This window comes from Pterocles gutturalis, unplaced genomic scaffold, assembly GCF_000699245.1.
Source record: "Pterocles gutturalis isolate BGI_N339 unplaced genomic scaffold, ASM69924v1 scaffold4725, whole genome shotgun sequence".
Classification (NCBI taxonomy): Eukaryota; Metazoa; Chordata; class Aves; order Pterocliformes; family Pteroclidae; genus Pterocles; species Pterocles gutturalis.
The window spans coordinates 50958-64472 of NW_010145736.1; the positions used below are offsets into that span (position 1 = coordinate 50958).

At 39.2% G+C, this 13515-nt stretch overlaps 1 protein-coding gene across 1 annotated transcript in view; it reads right to left on the bottom strand.

Annotated features, from left to right (window-relative positions):
• Positions 1-13515, bottom strand: part of COL14A1 (collagen, type XIV, alpha 1) — a gene marked incomplete at its 5' end in the record, with an annotated part of 54779 nt that overhangs the window by 12328 nt on the left and 28936 nt on the right. The window contains 5 exons of the mRNA XM_010085474.1: positions 749-784; positions 2685-2756; positions 3669-3722; positions 12053-12106; positions 13264-13317. Coding sequence (XP_010083776.1) covers positions 749-784; positions 2685-2756; positions 3669-3722; positions 12053-12106; positions 13264-13317 — 270 coding nt within the window. The remainder of the gene's footprint in view (positions 1-748; positions 785-2684; positions 2757-3668; positions 3723-12052; positions 12107-13263; positions 13318-13515) is intronic.

A 13515-nucleotide genomic window follows, 5' to 3' on the forward strand; every position in this document is an offset into this window, starting at 1 on the left:
TTCAGCCTGGAGAAGAGAAGGCTCCGGGGAGACCTTAGAGCAGCCTTCCAGTACCTGAAGGGGGCTACAGGAGAGATGGGGAGGGACTCTTGATCAGGGAGTGTAGTGATAGGATGAGGGGTAATGGTTTGAAGGTGAAAGAGGGCAGATTTAGGTGAGATATTAGGAAGAAATTTTTTCCTTTTGAGGGTGGTGAAGCAGTGGCCCAGGTTGCCCAGGGAAGCTGTGGATGCCCCATCCCTGGAGGTGTTCAAGGCCAGGCTGGATGAGGCTTTGAGCAACCTGGGCTAGTGGAGGGTGTCCCTGCCCATGGCAGGGGGGGGGGAACTAGCTTTAAGGTCCCTTCCAACCCAAACCATTCTATGATTCTGCCTTGAAAACGCTTAGAGTGATGAAAGACATTTATTATCCCTGAGAGATTATATCCTCACAGATGAAAAAAAGCCAAAGAAGCTTGGGGATTTCCCTGGTTCCCATTACTGTTTTTAGCCATGAAACAGAGGTCAGAGAAGATAACCCTAGTGAGAGACTTGGCGATATTCTTAATGGCTCATACTTCTCGCCTTCAAAACATTAATGTAGCCACATACAAGACAATGCCTGGAAAAGAGGGAAAGTTTGCTTGATTGCCCAGAGAAAACTGTGGCTATAAACACAGAGAAACATAAATTGTTGGACGAAGCTTTTTATGAGATAGAAAGGTCAGATAGGAAAAAAAAAGTGGTGGCTAAGGTGAACAGAGACTTACCCGCTCACCCCTTTCACCCTTAGCTCCAGGAGGACCCTATGAAAAGATTCAATACAGAATTAATTCTCAGTTTGTTCTTGCTCAAAATTTTTAATGCCTAAACATTGTCTCCCTTGCAGCATCACAGTAAAAGGAGAAAAAATATACAAGGAACAAGGTTTAAGGAGGCTATGTGGCAGTATACTTTTCCATTTCACTACTCAGCAAAACGTTCACCGTTGGCAATTCCATGGTGACAACGACTTTCTTGGGGGTTTGTCACATACTGAATTCTCTTGTTTAAAATATGTCAGCGAGGGCATGCCACCAGCTGATGCATTTCACGTGGCTGTAATGGGTCTAATCATCACTAAGTATAAGGGAGAGAAGGCTGATGGGAGACAAAGTATCAGCCTGAAGTTTGTAGCATTTGGTACACCAAGACTCTGCATTTACTACAAACAGAGTCAGCAATGCAATTAATTGGCACAGAAAATTTGAAATTAAATATACTGTAATACTGTGATGACGGTAATGATCATTATGGATTGGAACAAGTTGTCTGGGGCAGTTAGAACTTTAACAATAGAGGTTTTTGGGGTATGCTAAACAAACTCCCGAAGCGAAGAAAGGTCTGCCTGAAGAGGTAGCCATCTGTCTGATGCACAGTTAAAAGCACAGCTTATTCTATTCTGGGAAAGAAGAAACTCCTACAATGACTGCAAGATTATTTCTAGGCCTCTTTGCTATTACTCTACCTTTTGGGAAAGACAGTTACTGAAACTCAAAACTTTTTCACCCACCTACCTGTTTTCTTTCATAACTACTATAGTCTAATATCTATACTCTAGGAAATTTAGTTCAATAACTGGAACATGTGTTTGGACAGGAACTGAATAGTCAGCATGTTACACATTGATTTTAATAACTTCCATAGCTCATCAAATCTCCTTAGTATGTTTCATGATTACACTTAGAAACTATGCAGAACTGGGCATTAGGTTATTATCTTTGCTTATGTATTATCAGTAATTTCATTTCCACTTAACCAAATAAAAATGTTTGCATTGGACTAAATCTCCAAAGCAAACTGAACCTTGAAAAAAAAAAAAAAATCTATTCTACAAATCAAGTCAGATGTCCTATTCTGATGCTTTTAAAAATTAAATAGAATATTCAATGGAAAAAAATTGAGCAGGCTTTATAATTAACCAAGTGGTCACAAGTTAAAATGTGAATACACAAAATTATCTGAGCCGTTACAAAGAAAAAGAGGTCCACTGTAAATCTCTTCGACATTATTTACACACTCATTTTATGGTCGTATTCCTTTCTTCTAATGAAATTGTGTTTTTTATAATAAAGAAAATAGTGTCTGAAAGGCAAACTTAGTATTAGAGGTTCCTAACACTTATCTGCAGTATAGAGGATGTAATTTTCCACTCAATGGAACTGATGGTCAAATTTATAACAACATTATAGAAAGAGCCCTGATCTTTAGTTGCCCGTTGTAAACCTAGAATAACCACGAAAGCCAGTTTTTTATTAATGCAATATTTTGACAGTTTGAAAACCAGAATAATATTTTGCAAATATTCAGTTTAATAAATGACATATTTTACTTTCCTGAGAGTTGCTTGAATTGCAAAGGAAAAAAAAGAGAAAGTAATTACACACAGACTACAAATTCACATACTGCTGTTTTTAACTTATACGTTTTAATCTTGCGTTTTGACTTTCTAATCCCTGTATTCCAAACATTGTGTGTAAGATCAACAAATAAATGTAATTACCAAGAAGGAACAAAGAAAGACCAATACGATGTTTCGCTTAAGCACTAACTGCAAACAGATCACAAGCTATAAATATTGAGGAGTTCTGTAAAACAGTGAAGCCAGGATCAGAAACCAATTAGCGCACAACAGCAAATATAGCAATATTAATTAATTTTACTCACAGGAGCTCCAACATCACCTTGTGGGCCCTGGCTTCCAGTAACACCTGGAACACCTGGAGCACCAGGTATGCCCTACATGGAAAAAAAGAAAATAGTTAGTGGTGACGACAATCAACATCCATGCATCCTGATGAGAGAGATAACTGTGATGGAGAGGAAGTGCACAAAGCAGGGAGTTCTGCCAGTCAAAGACCAGAGATGCTGGGAGAGCGGTCTAAGAAATACACATTGCAGGAAAAAGAGCACAGAAAGCAGAGCTCTGAGAAAAGCACTTGAGAAAAATTGAGTTGTGTTGCTTGCTCTCTGGAAGAGGCAAAAAACACTAAATCCTGTGGTGTTACTACCATGGGCCATGGTTCAGAGGTCATGACTCAAAAAATTCTTTGTAAAAAGAATAGGATTTGAAAATACTCAATGCCATCAGCAGTTTCACCTAACTTCTTACATCTATCAAGACGGCATTAACCTTGTCTAACTGCCCTAGCTGAGAAGGATGAGACAGATTCTGGAGGCAACCTGTCTTTGAAGGCTGAATGTGGCCTCTGCTGTCTGTCTTTATTACTCTGTGAGAGCATCTGAATACCTGCACTCACCTCCAGCCTCCAGACCAAGCAAAACTCGGCAATTCACTTCAACTGACAAAGCTAATTTGAATTTCTTACAAAAGGAAGCTCTTGTTTCAAATGTTAAGAGCACTATTTCCCTTTATATAGTGCAGTTACCTAACTCAGAACAAACTATCAATCTATTGATGCAACAACAGTCTCCCCTTCCCAAGGGAGACTTTTTCTTGAGTTAAGTAAGAATGGAAAGAATTTACACTGGACAAGCAGCTCTCTGCCAACCCTATGCGTCATGAGAACTTCAACTTCCAAGGAGAACCCTTGGCCTTGGTCTATCCACTGAAGCCCAGATAACAGTGATCTACAAACCCCCCAAATCCTGCTGATTTTTACAGTAATTAATTCCATGGGTAATACTCACCATTGGGCCAGGGGGTCCTTGTGGGCCTGTGGGTCCATCTTTGCCAGGAAGGCCCTATAAAAGAGAAATATATACAGTTTTATCAACTTTTTATATGTAATTCACAAATCTGGTCTATTTCATCTGGAAGACCTTTTTTCTTCCTCTTTTTCTTTTTTTTTTTTTTTTTTTTTTTTTTAATTAATAACTGGTGGTAGTGGTTTCTTATAACAAAATCCCCATATTTGCCCTGGGGAGGGTTTATTTCTGAAAAGGATCCATAGCATAGTTGATATTTTTAAAAAATCCAACCAGCCTTATAATACTTTTGAAGGAAGAAAATGCAAAACTCTTTGTACTGGCAATTTTCACCTCTGAGTAAATTTCACTAATAACACTGCTGTAGTGAGGTAAATGAGGCTCTTTGCTGTCAAACTCCTTTACCAGAAGATGGGTCGCACTTCCACAGCTGCTCTCACTGGTTGCAACTATTCACAGTCCCACTGATTAAGTGCTGAAAGATGGCAATTGAGAATCTCTCTCTCTGCCCAGCAATACTGTACACGTGTACGGACTATCACCGAGGTCCTGATTCGGGAACCAGCAGCAATGCTCATGTGCTTTACATCACGAACGTGCTTCAGAGGTTCCAGGAATGAGAGCCAAAAAGTAAAGATAACTTGGAAACAGGAAAGCAAGCAAATCATAAAAAAAAAAAAAAAAAAAAAAGCCTGACCAGATGTAGAAGAAAATACACTGTTAGTAAAGTATTCTCGCAAATTAATCAACATGCACATTTTGTATCCACATGCTATAAAGAATAGGTTTCTGAACAGCCTGGTGATAAGTCAATTCTTTAATTACCACACAGCCTAAAAAGGAGAAATGTGATCTTATCTGTAGCTCAAGACCAGAATATGGAGGTGAGAGCAGAAGGAAAGAGGGTTTGAAAGCATTTATGCTGACAGACACAGTAAATAACATTCTAGGCCTCAGTATCTCATAGAGCTTCAGGAGAAAAAAAATCATATCTTTTTTGTTTTGTACTTTTTTTCTGAAACTTTATTTCTGACGCTGTTTTAGTAATGAATATTGCATGAACTACTAGTTTTATGTTTTACATAATTTGGAAACTATGATCCAAACATGATCTCAAATGGCATTAAAAAACCAGTTGGGGAATATTATCTGCCATGTACCTGGAAAGGATTTTTTAAAATTCCACCAGAAGGGTGTTTCAATGATAAAATAAGCCACATAGTCAACTCATATTATGGTATCTAGTTTTGATAAGGTATTACTTTCATATTTCACAGTGTAGCCCGATGTCCTGAAGCTTCAAGGACCAAAGCAGCTGCCCTGTCACAGTAAGAACAAAAGCAAATATAACAGCTAAGTGATACTGAAATAAAGATACTAGTAGTTTCTCTGTCACAGTAGTTTAAGACATAAACATAGAAAAGATTGCAAGCCTAGCTCAATTCAATAATTTTGCAAAGGAAAGTGTGTTCAGTCTTCAAGATTCATATTTCTAGAGGAAACAAAATGGCATAAGGAATTTTGAAATGTATTAAAAATTATAAGAGAGTTTCTCACATCCTCTGGAAGAAGCATTTAGTTCTGAACAAGGTTTTGAAAAATTCAACAATAACTGTTCACAGTTTTATAGTAGCATGGAAGTCCCTTTGTAACAAACACTAAGACCTTCAAGAAGATGGATGCCTTGATAGTTACAGTATATTTCACTTTTTAAAGCAAAGATTTAGAAAATGCATTTATTTTTGATCAGTTCTAAAGCAGGATGAAAACTGTGTGTGTCTTAAGGGCTTAATTTAAGTAGGAGGAGGGAAATGTAGAGCTTTCCACTGACTTCTAGGATCTAGTGTGGATTCACACAAACTTCTGAAGAAAAATAATGCTGTCTGTCACTCCCTTCTCTCATTTCAGTCAAAGAGTGGAACTAACAGTATGCTCATAATTACATTTTCTTTGAATATCTTTTACTCTTTCTTCTGAGTAGTAGTCTTACTCTTGGCTGCTCAAGAATCATCTCCTGTCCATTCTCCTAGGATTCATTTCTCTTGGCACTCTGTCTGTATTGCTTGGCCACAAAAAATCACCTCCTACTGTATTTGTTAGATGTGAAATTTGCCATTTATAAATGAAGTCAAAGAGAGGTTTGGTTCAAGAAAGAGTATGGCAACACCTGTTCTCTCATGCAGGTGAAAGACCAAAGATATTTGTTTGTTCTTCCAACAGGGTTTGAAGATGATGTTACTCAGACCCTCTGATGGCCAGAATAGATCTGATTCTCATTTTAAACTTCTGAGTAGTGAGCAGAGGAGATAAGTAAGTACCAGGAAATTGGCAGGAAGGCTGGGAATGTATTTCTTCTGGCTCTTTCCCCCATTATTTTTGGTCTGTGTAATGTAGAAGAAAATAGAGCACTGTGAGAATTCACAGAGTTGTATTCAGAGCACTCAACCCTTGAAGATGTTATTTAGCCTCGCATTTATTGAAGTCTCCTCTTTGCTGAACCACGTCCAGAATGACTGGGGGGATTACACAGCACAACAGCACTTTCTCTCTGTTGCAGTCATATCCAGGATAGGAATGGCTCTGTACAGAGCCACTGAATCTCCTTCGCGTGCTGCATGTCCAAGAGCAGGATGGGACAGATTTTGATGTGTGACCTCAGATGTAAGGCAGTTTAGAATCAAGTTGTATATTATTTTGGAAGGTTAACTTAAGTCAGGATGTATTTTGCTAATGGCATGAAAAACAGTTATGGAGAAACAGTGTAGCTACGACAGAATTTTTTATAGGGGATTTTATTTGCCAGAATACAAATGGCATCACAGAATGTAGGCACCACCTAAATCCCTGTAAAATCTCAAGTCTGCTGAAGTCAGTACTGCTGCTGACCTCACTATAAACTCTTTAGCTTTTGGTAGCCTGGAATTCGTTTGGGGTACTTGCAGAGAGGTGGTTTTTCAAGTAGGACTAGATGCTGGCAAAACCTTAACTGAGGGTAGTGAGCCCAGGCTTGAAAGACTTTCATGTACAGCCTTTAAAAAAAAAAAAATAATAATAAAAAAAAAACACCACACCAAACACTGCAGCCTGAGACCCATGACTGCCTCACCTTTTTTTTCCCCCACCTTTTTTTTTCACCTTTTTCTGATGAAAAATTCAAAACCAAATGTTTCCTGCTCTCAAGATAAACCACTATGACCATCAGAGAAATATTAGTAAACACTATCTCAGTGTCTTAATTTGAGGTATAGCTTGCAAAAGATTTTGCACCAACAGAAGTTATTTTAAATTAAATCTAACACAGAAAATGAGAAGAAATGTAGCGGTGTGTTTGAAACATTGCTCAGAACACACAGCATTTATCTAATCAAAATTGGCTAATTCTGTGTTAACACACAGTAATACTGACTTGGCATTTCCTTTCTTCCTTGTGGAACTACCAGTGCCATCTACAAGCTGACAGACTGAAATTATTTTACTATTAATTCTCCATAGTTTAAAGCATATATTTCTTGCATATATTTTGGTAATCAGTCATATTCCTCCTCCAGTATTTTCAGCATGATATTAAGATCAATATCTGTAAGAAAAGACTATTTTCCTTGTGTATCTCTGTCCCTTTGACTATGCCTTTGCTTGTAAATTAAACAAGTCCTTAGAGAAAAAGATGTGACACAGCTCATATCAACATACATAACTTCATTTCTGTGGCTTTGTGGAAAAGAACTGGGGGCTCCTAGGGGACAACAGGTTGAATGTGAGCCATCAGCATGCCCCTGCAGCAGAGGCAGCAACAACCACAGCCTGGCTGTGGGAGAACAGCCAGCAGGTTCAGCTGCAGGTCCAGGGAAGCGCTCCTTCCCCTCTATTGAGTGTTTTTACACCTGCCTCTGGAGTACTGTGTCCAGTTTTGGTCTCCCCAGTACAAGAAAGACTGATGTACTGGAGCAGGTCCAGTGGAAGGTCACAAAGGGGCTGTTCAGGGGCTGGACAACAGGATATACAAAGAAAGGTTGAAAGAAGTGGGTTTGCTCTGCTTGGCAACCTTATTGCTGTCTAAACTATCTGACCAGAGGCAAAGAGATGTAACCAGACTCTTCTCAGAGGTGCACAGTGATAAGACAAGAGGCAACAGACACAAATAGAAACAGGGGAAATTCTGATTAGATGTTAGGAAAAAAAAAAGTTACAATGAAGGTGGTTAAATTAATACTGTCATGGGTTGTCCAGAGAGGTTGTGGGATTTTCATCCTTGGAAGTGTTCAAGACTCAACTTAACATGGACCTGAGCAATCTGCACCGATCAGACCTGTTTTGAGCAGACTGTTGGACTAGATGAGCTCTGAAGGTCCCTTCCAACCTTAATTTTATGATTCTATAAATCCCATTAAAACAGTGTGCACCTGAACTCCCTCCTGGAAGTGGCTCTGATCCATGCTATCCCCTGAACAATGTCCTGAGGGAGCTGGCCCAGCCCAACACTGCCAAGAGGAATGACAAGCTTGAGACAGCAAAGGTCACTAGCCAATGCTCAAAAACATGTTCTGGCAATATCTAATTTAACAGACTATAGACAAAGGCTTTGTGTCTCTCAGCTGGTCTATTTGCCCTCCTGCTCTCACAGTGAGCTGGACAGGAGCCATTAGGAGCTGAAGAAATGTTTAAGAGACTGAACCATCCTCTCTATCAGTTAGTGGTTTCTGACTGCAGACCAGTGTCTTCAAGCAGGATAAGGCAGCACTGATCAATGTTTCTGGAACCCAAACTAGCTGCAGCAGCTCAGCAAGAGAAATCAGTCACTTGACAGTTCATCTCTGTGGTCCCACCCCTAGCAGACACCTAGTGAAGCACCTCCAGCTGAGCTTCCTCCAGAGCTTGTTAACCTGCAAAGGAAGAACCACGCCTAGCCAGGAGAAGACACCCCTGAGGAAACCACCAGGTGACAGTGAGCAGTAACAATGTCGTGGGCATGGGAAATACAAACACGAGAGCCAGAACAGCAGAGATCCCTCCCTACATTGCATCATGAAGCAGAGCATGCTTGCCACTCATGATGATATATTAGGCTTCTCTTGTTGCAGCTGTGTAGATCTGTCCTCTCGGGTGGCCTGCACTTCTCAAGAAAGAACAAGGTTTACAATTGTGACCTGACCTTGGATAGCAGCCATGGAGCTTTTGGAAAGAGAAGGCTCTTCCCCCCCTCTACCCACACATCTAAACAAGGGTCAGTCTCAGTCTGCTTCTGGACTTTGTGCTCTTGGCTGAAAGAGATGAACCAAAAGCACAAGAGACTCTAATTACTGTCTACATACTCACCAGAAGCATGGTGTCAGTTTGTATTCTCCTGCATGTGCAGTTCAAGCTAAAGTTTCCAACATGATATGCTTGGGAGAGTTGGTGGAGAAACACAATCTGTTCTCTTCAGTAAAACCTTTTTATACTGCCAGCTACAAACGACCACATCCCCAGCCATAAAATAAAAATAAACTGTTTTCTATTTTATAAAATCTTTTATGACACTCTTTTGTAACTGGAAGCTGATGAGAGGCATGGGGACTGTTCCCACTGTGGAGTCTGAGATGTAGATTTAAACCAGTTATCAGGCAAATTTAAAAATATTATCATGCATATTCAGAAAGTTTGCCTTCTTATGAGAAAACATTTTTTTTTACTCTGATTCAACCTTTACACAGTATTTTTACTACATCCTACTTTTTTCATAGGGAGGTTATACCATTATGACGATGATTTTTGTATGAATACACACAAATGACAGGGGAGATTCTCTATTTCTTCATGAGGTACTAAAACCCATGAAGAACAAATAAGGCAGGAACTAAAAAGCAGAAGTTCAGAAATACGAAAAGAACCTTTATGGATTAGTTGTTGAATTAAAATTTTACGAGGAAAAAAAAAAATAAATCTTTCCTCAACTGATTTCAAAATAAAAACCAGAAATAATGAACACTAGAAATCAAAACAAAAAGGAAGGAAACAGAGCTGTAAAAGTGAAGTGATTCCAACTACCAGCAACTGGAAGGAAAAATTCTCCATTCCAGGACTCCTTGAGTTTAATATCACATTACCCCCAGTTCAGCAAAGCTCTCAGAGATCTCTCAATAAATATCAGTCCTGTGCTTATCTCCCATTAAAATCAGTGTGTTATAGCCATCTGTTTAATTACTTTACAGCACTGGTACCACTACAATTAAAATATTTCAATGAACAATAAATACTAAAGAGGAAATTATAACTAAACTAAGAATAACATAGAAAATTTCAGTTCTAGTTGTATAACATCTGCAAAACAGTTTGGCGTCTTGGCTAACAAGAGGAAACCCCAAAAAGGGAACATTAGACAAAAAGTCAGTTTGCTTCTCAGGACTTTTCCAGCTCCCCTTTGCTGTTGCTGCAGTTATGCCTTTTAGAATTATGCCTTTCTCCAGTGCTTAGCCTTCAAAGAGACTGCTGTGAAATCACTGGTTTGAATCTTCACCTACTAAAAGCAATTTTATGTTGTCATAACTTCACAGGAATCAAATGACTTACAACACCATAAAATTAGTATAACATCATTATTTGTTGCCATAGAAATAATTGCTGCTGGACCATGTTGCACAAGAGTCACACAGAGATGATAACAGGCTTACAGACCTAATTTTATGAGATCTCGGCTATTTATTCAGCTTCTTTGATTAACACCAGAAGAAAGTGAACACATGAACCAAGCATGATTACCATCACTATAAGAACTGGCAATTATGTAATTGCCCTGCCTTATTACAGACAACACTGGGATCTTCTACAGAACAAGCGCTGCCCGACCTTTCCAGGCTGTATCAAAAGCCTTTGCTGCACCCGTCCTCCCCTCGGTTTTCTCAGACATACCATCTCTCTGCAACAACCCGCTGACTTCCACATGTGGAGAACTAGATCAGTTCTGAACTGCTGGCTGATGCGAAGACATGGCTGAGGGACTCCACTGCTAAATATAAAGTTAGCTACAGAATAAAGTAAAACCATAGCGTTCTCTTCTCCTTGAATTGCAGAATGCTTAGTGTCCCTCATGAACAGGAATCCAGAAAGAGGAGGCACGTACCACTCACACATACAGTGTCTGGCACCAAGTCACCTCAACATGGCTATGACTAAGATGGTGGCAAAAATGCAAATGTCCTCAGGGACCAGGTCTTTATTAACCTGGAGATGAACAGTTGACACCAAGCTTGGGGAATTTAGGGGAGAAAAAATTCCAATACAGTCAAAAGACGACATTAAAAACATGCAAAAATGAGCTTCCATACAGAGGAAGTCATCACAGTTTTATAAAGTAGGAAAAGGAATACATTTACCTTAATATTTCACTACAACTTAATTGAAAATTAGAAGGCTATTCATCTGATTAGAAGGTTATTCATCTGACTATAACGTGTAAACATTTATCTTAATAAAATTCTTAATTTTACAGAAGAAACATCTATGCATTGCTCAAATTCTACAGTAACTTCAGTGGAATTACTTCTATACACAAAAATATGCCAATGCTTAAATCTGTAACAGTGAGCTCAAAATATTCGCTATAAGAGTTTTTGTATATAACAAGGTTAATGCCAGAAATCCAAAGGAAGTCCAGATTTCTCTAAAGTTCAAGTTACATTAACATATCCAGAAAAGGATCATGAATATGTAAATCTTGTTCAAATGAAACTGAAAATTATTATTCTAACAATAACTGTCCAGCACCCGTTCAATAATGAAACAAAAGTCTCCCCAAGGAGAAGGACTTAAACTGCACACATGAATATTAAGATCTTTTTACCAATTCCTAGACAGACTGTAAGTATCTTCATTTGTTCTACCAGAAGCAGAATAAGGTTGACTAAATTTTGATATTGTTCTTCATCTTTTCCTTATGTCAGCAGTTTCTACAGGTATTGTTTTACAGTCAGTATTAAATTCCCTTGCAATTATCCCTGTTATTAATTAGATAGAAAGCAATTTAGATCATTGCATTGGATTGAATACTAATTATGTGCCATTTAATCACCATCTAATTTTAAATGTATAAGTAGATGGTCTAATCGGCAATGCTGGACACTGGTGACATCCACTCCTATCAAATGCATTGAACACAAACACAGTGCACAGCTCCCCGTTACTCCTCTAGTATTTCTCAACCCTGATCCAGCAGATAGAAGGATACTCCACCCTATCTCTGTCTTCTCTGCTAACTGGCACAGATATGGGTCTCCAGAAATGATAGAATACAAGTGATGTAAACTGTAATAAATCACCCACACTGGGAAAACATATCTGTTATGGAATGGAAACTCTCAAAACACATGCGAAACATATTCATTTTACCTTACCCTTTGACCTTGAGCTCCATCTCTTCCGGGTGATCCTGAAGCTCCTGGGACACCCTAAGCATTATAAAGGGAGGGCAAAGGATGAGATCAAGTTAATGGAATCCAACTAAATCACTTTCCAATGAAATTGTATGATGTGTTTTTAGATAAATGGGTGTTCAATAATGGGTGGGGCCATAGAAGAGATTCAGTAAGGAAGGTATTTCTGTGAAATAAGAGATGGTTAAACGCACAGGCTTCATATCCCCTCACTACAATCCTCTGTTAAGAACATGTCCATTTTGTCAAGTCAGGCTTCCTATGCCGCTCAGCTGAAAAGAGAGCTTGATTTCCGACAGCATTGCAGTGGCATGTCAGTGTAACTCTGCTGCGTGACATCAGTACCTTAACCTAAAAATACAACTGCTGTTCCTCCAGTGCAGCAATATCAAAGGGGAAATCCTGCCTGAACAGGGTTACAAGTTAGTCCAGCAGCTCCCCGTTGCTCAGATGAAATGTCACTTTCTGGCTCATGAAGGCAGCAGAGCAGCAGTCTGGGACCGTTACTGCAGTGGTCCAGAAGACTAACAAAACTGACTTATGAGGGAAGGCTGTACGACTTTAGTAGCCCTCACGGGTATGAACAAGAGAGGGGAACCTGGTAACAACCAGCAAATACTGGAGGGATATAATCAGCAGAAGAGAAGCATCTGAAAAAAGGAAGAGGCAAAAGATCCTGGAAAGCTGAGCACTAAATTGGAATGCAACATCCCGACTAAATACCAAACACCAAACTGCATAGGATTCACTGAATACTGCAGCTTTTTAAGATGCCAGACTTGTGAAAGATGGCATCCAAAAGATTAAGTGCCTGATCTGTCCTCCCTAGGTAATTCCAGGAGGAATTTAATGGGTTTAAAGTGAAAACAAGCAGACACTAACTATTCACCACATAAGCAGAAATCTAAGAGCGGACAGGTTTTGAGAGTATAGAGACCCAATTTCAGTGTTAAACAAGGTCGAGAGAGTAACCAGTTCTTCAGGCCCTGAATGATTTAGTCGCTGCACACTGGCATACCCTAAATTCCTGATTCCAACAATCTCTGTTCAAATTCACCCCAACAACACGCTTCTCAGCAGTTTTGAATACATGCCCTAAATCCACAATTATGTCAATTCAACATTCAAACTTTGTTAGCAAGCAACAGGTTAAACAGTAACTTAGGGAATACCTGCAGGCCAGGAAAACCAAGGTCTCCCTTCTCTCCCTTTTCACCTGGCGGCCCCTGCAAATTAAGAATCACACATAGTAAACCCAATACATTGTTACTTCCCTATTTTCTATAGTTCCTTTCAGCTGCTTTAGAAAAAAACAACCAAGAAAACAATAAGAAAATAGACTATTTCTCCTGCCCAAAAGCAAACCTACAGACTATTTGCAAAACAGTACATGAAGAATTTACAAATACAGAAAAAATACAGAA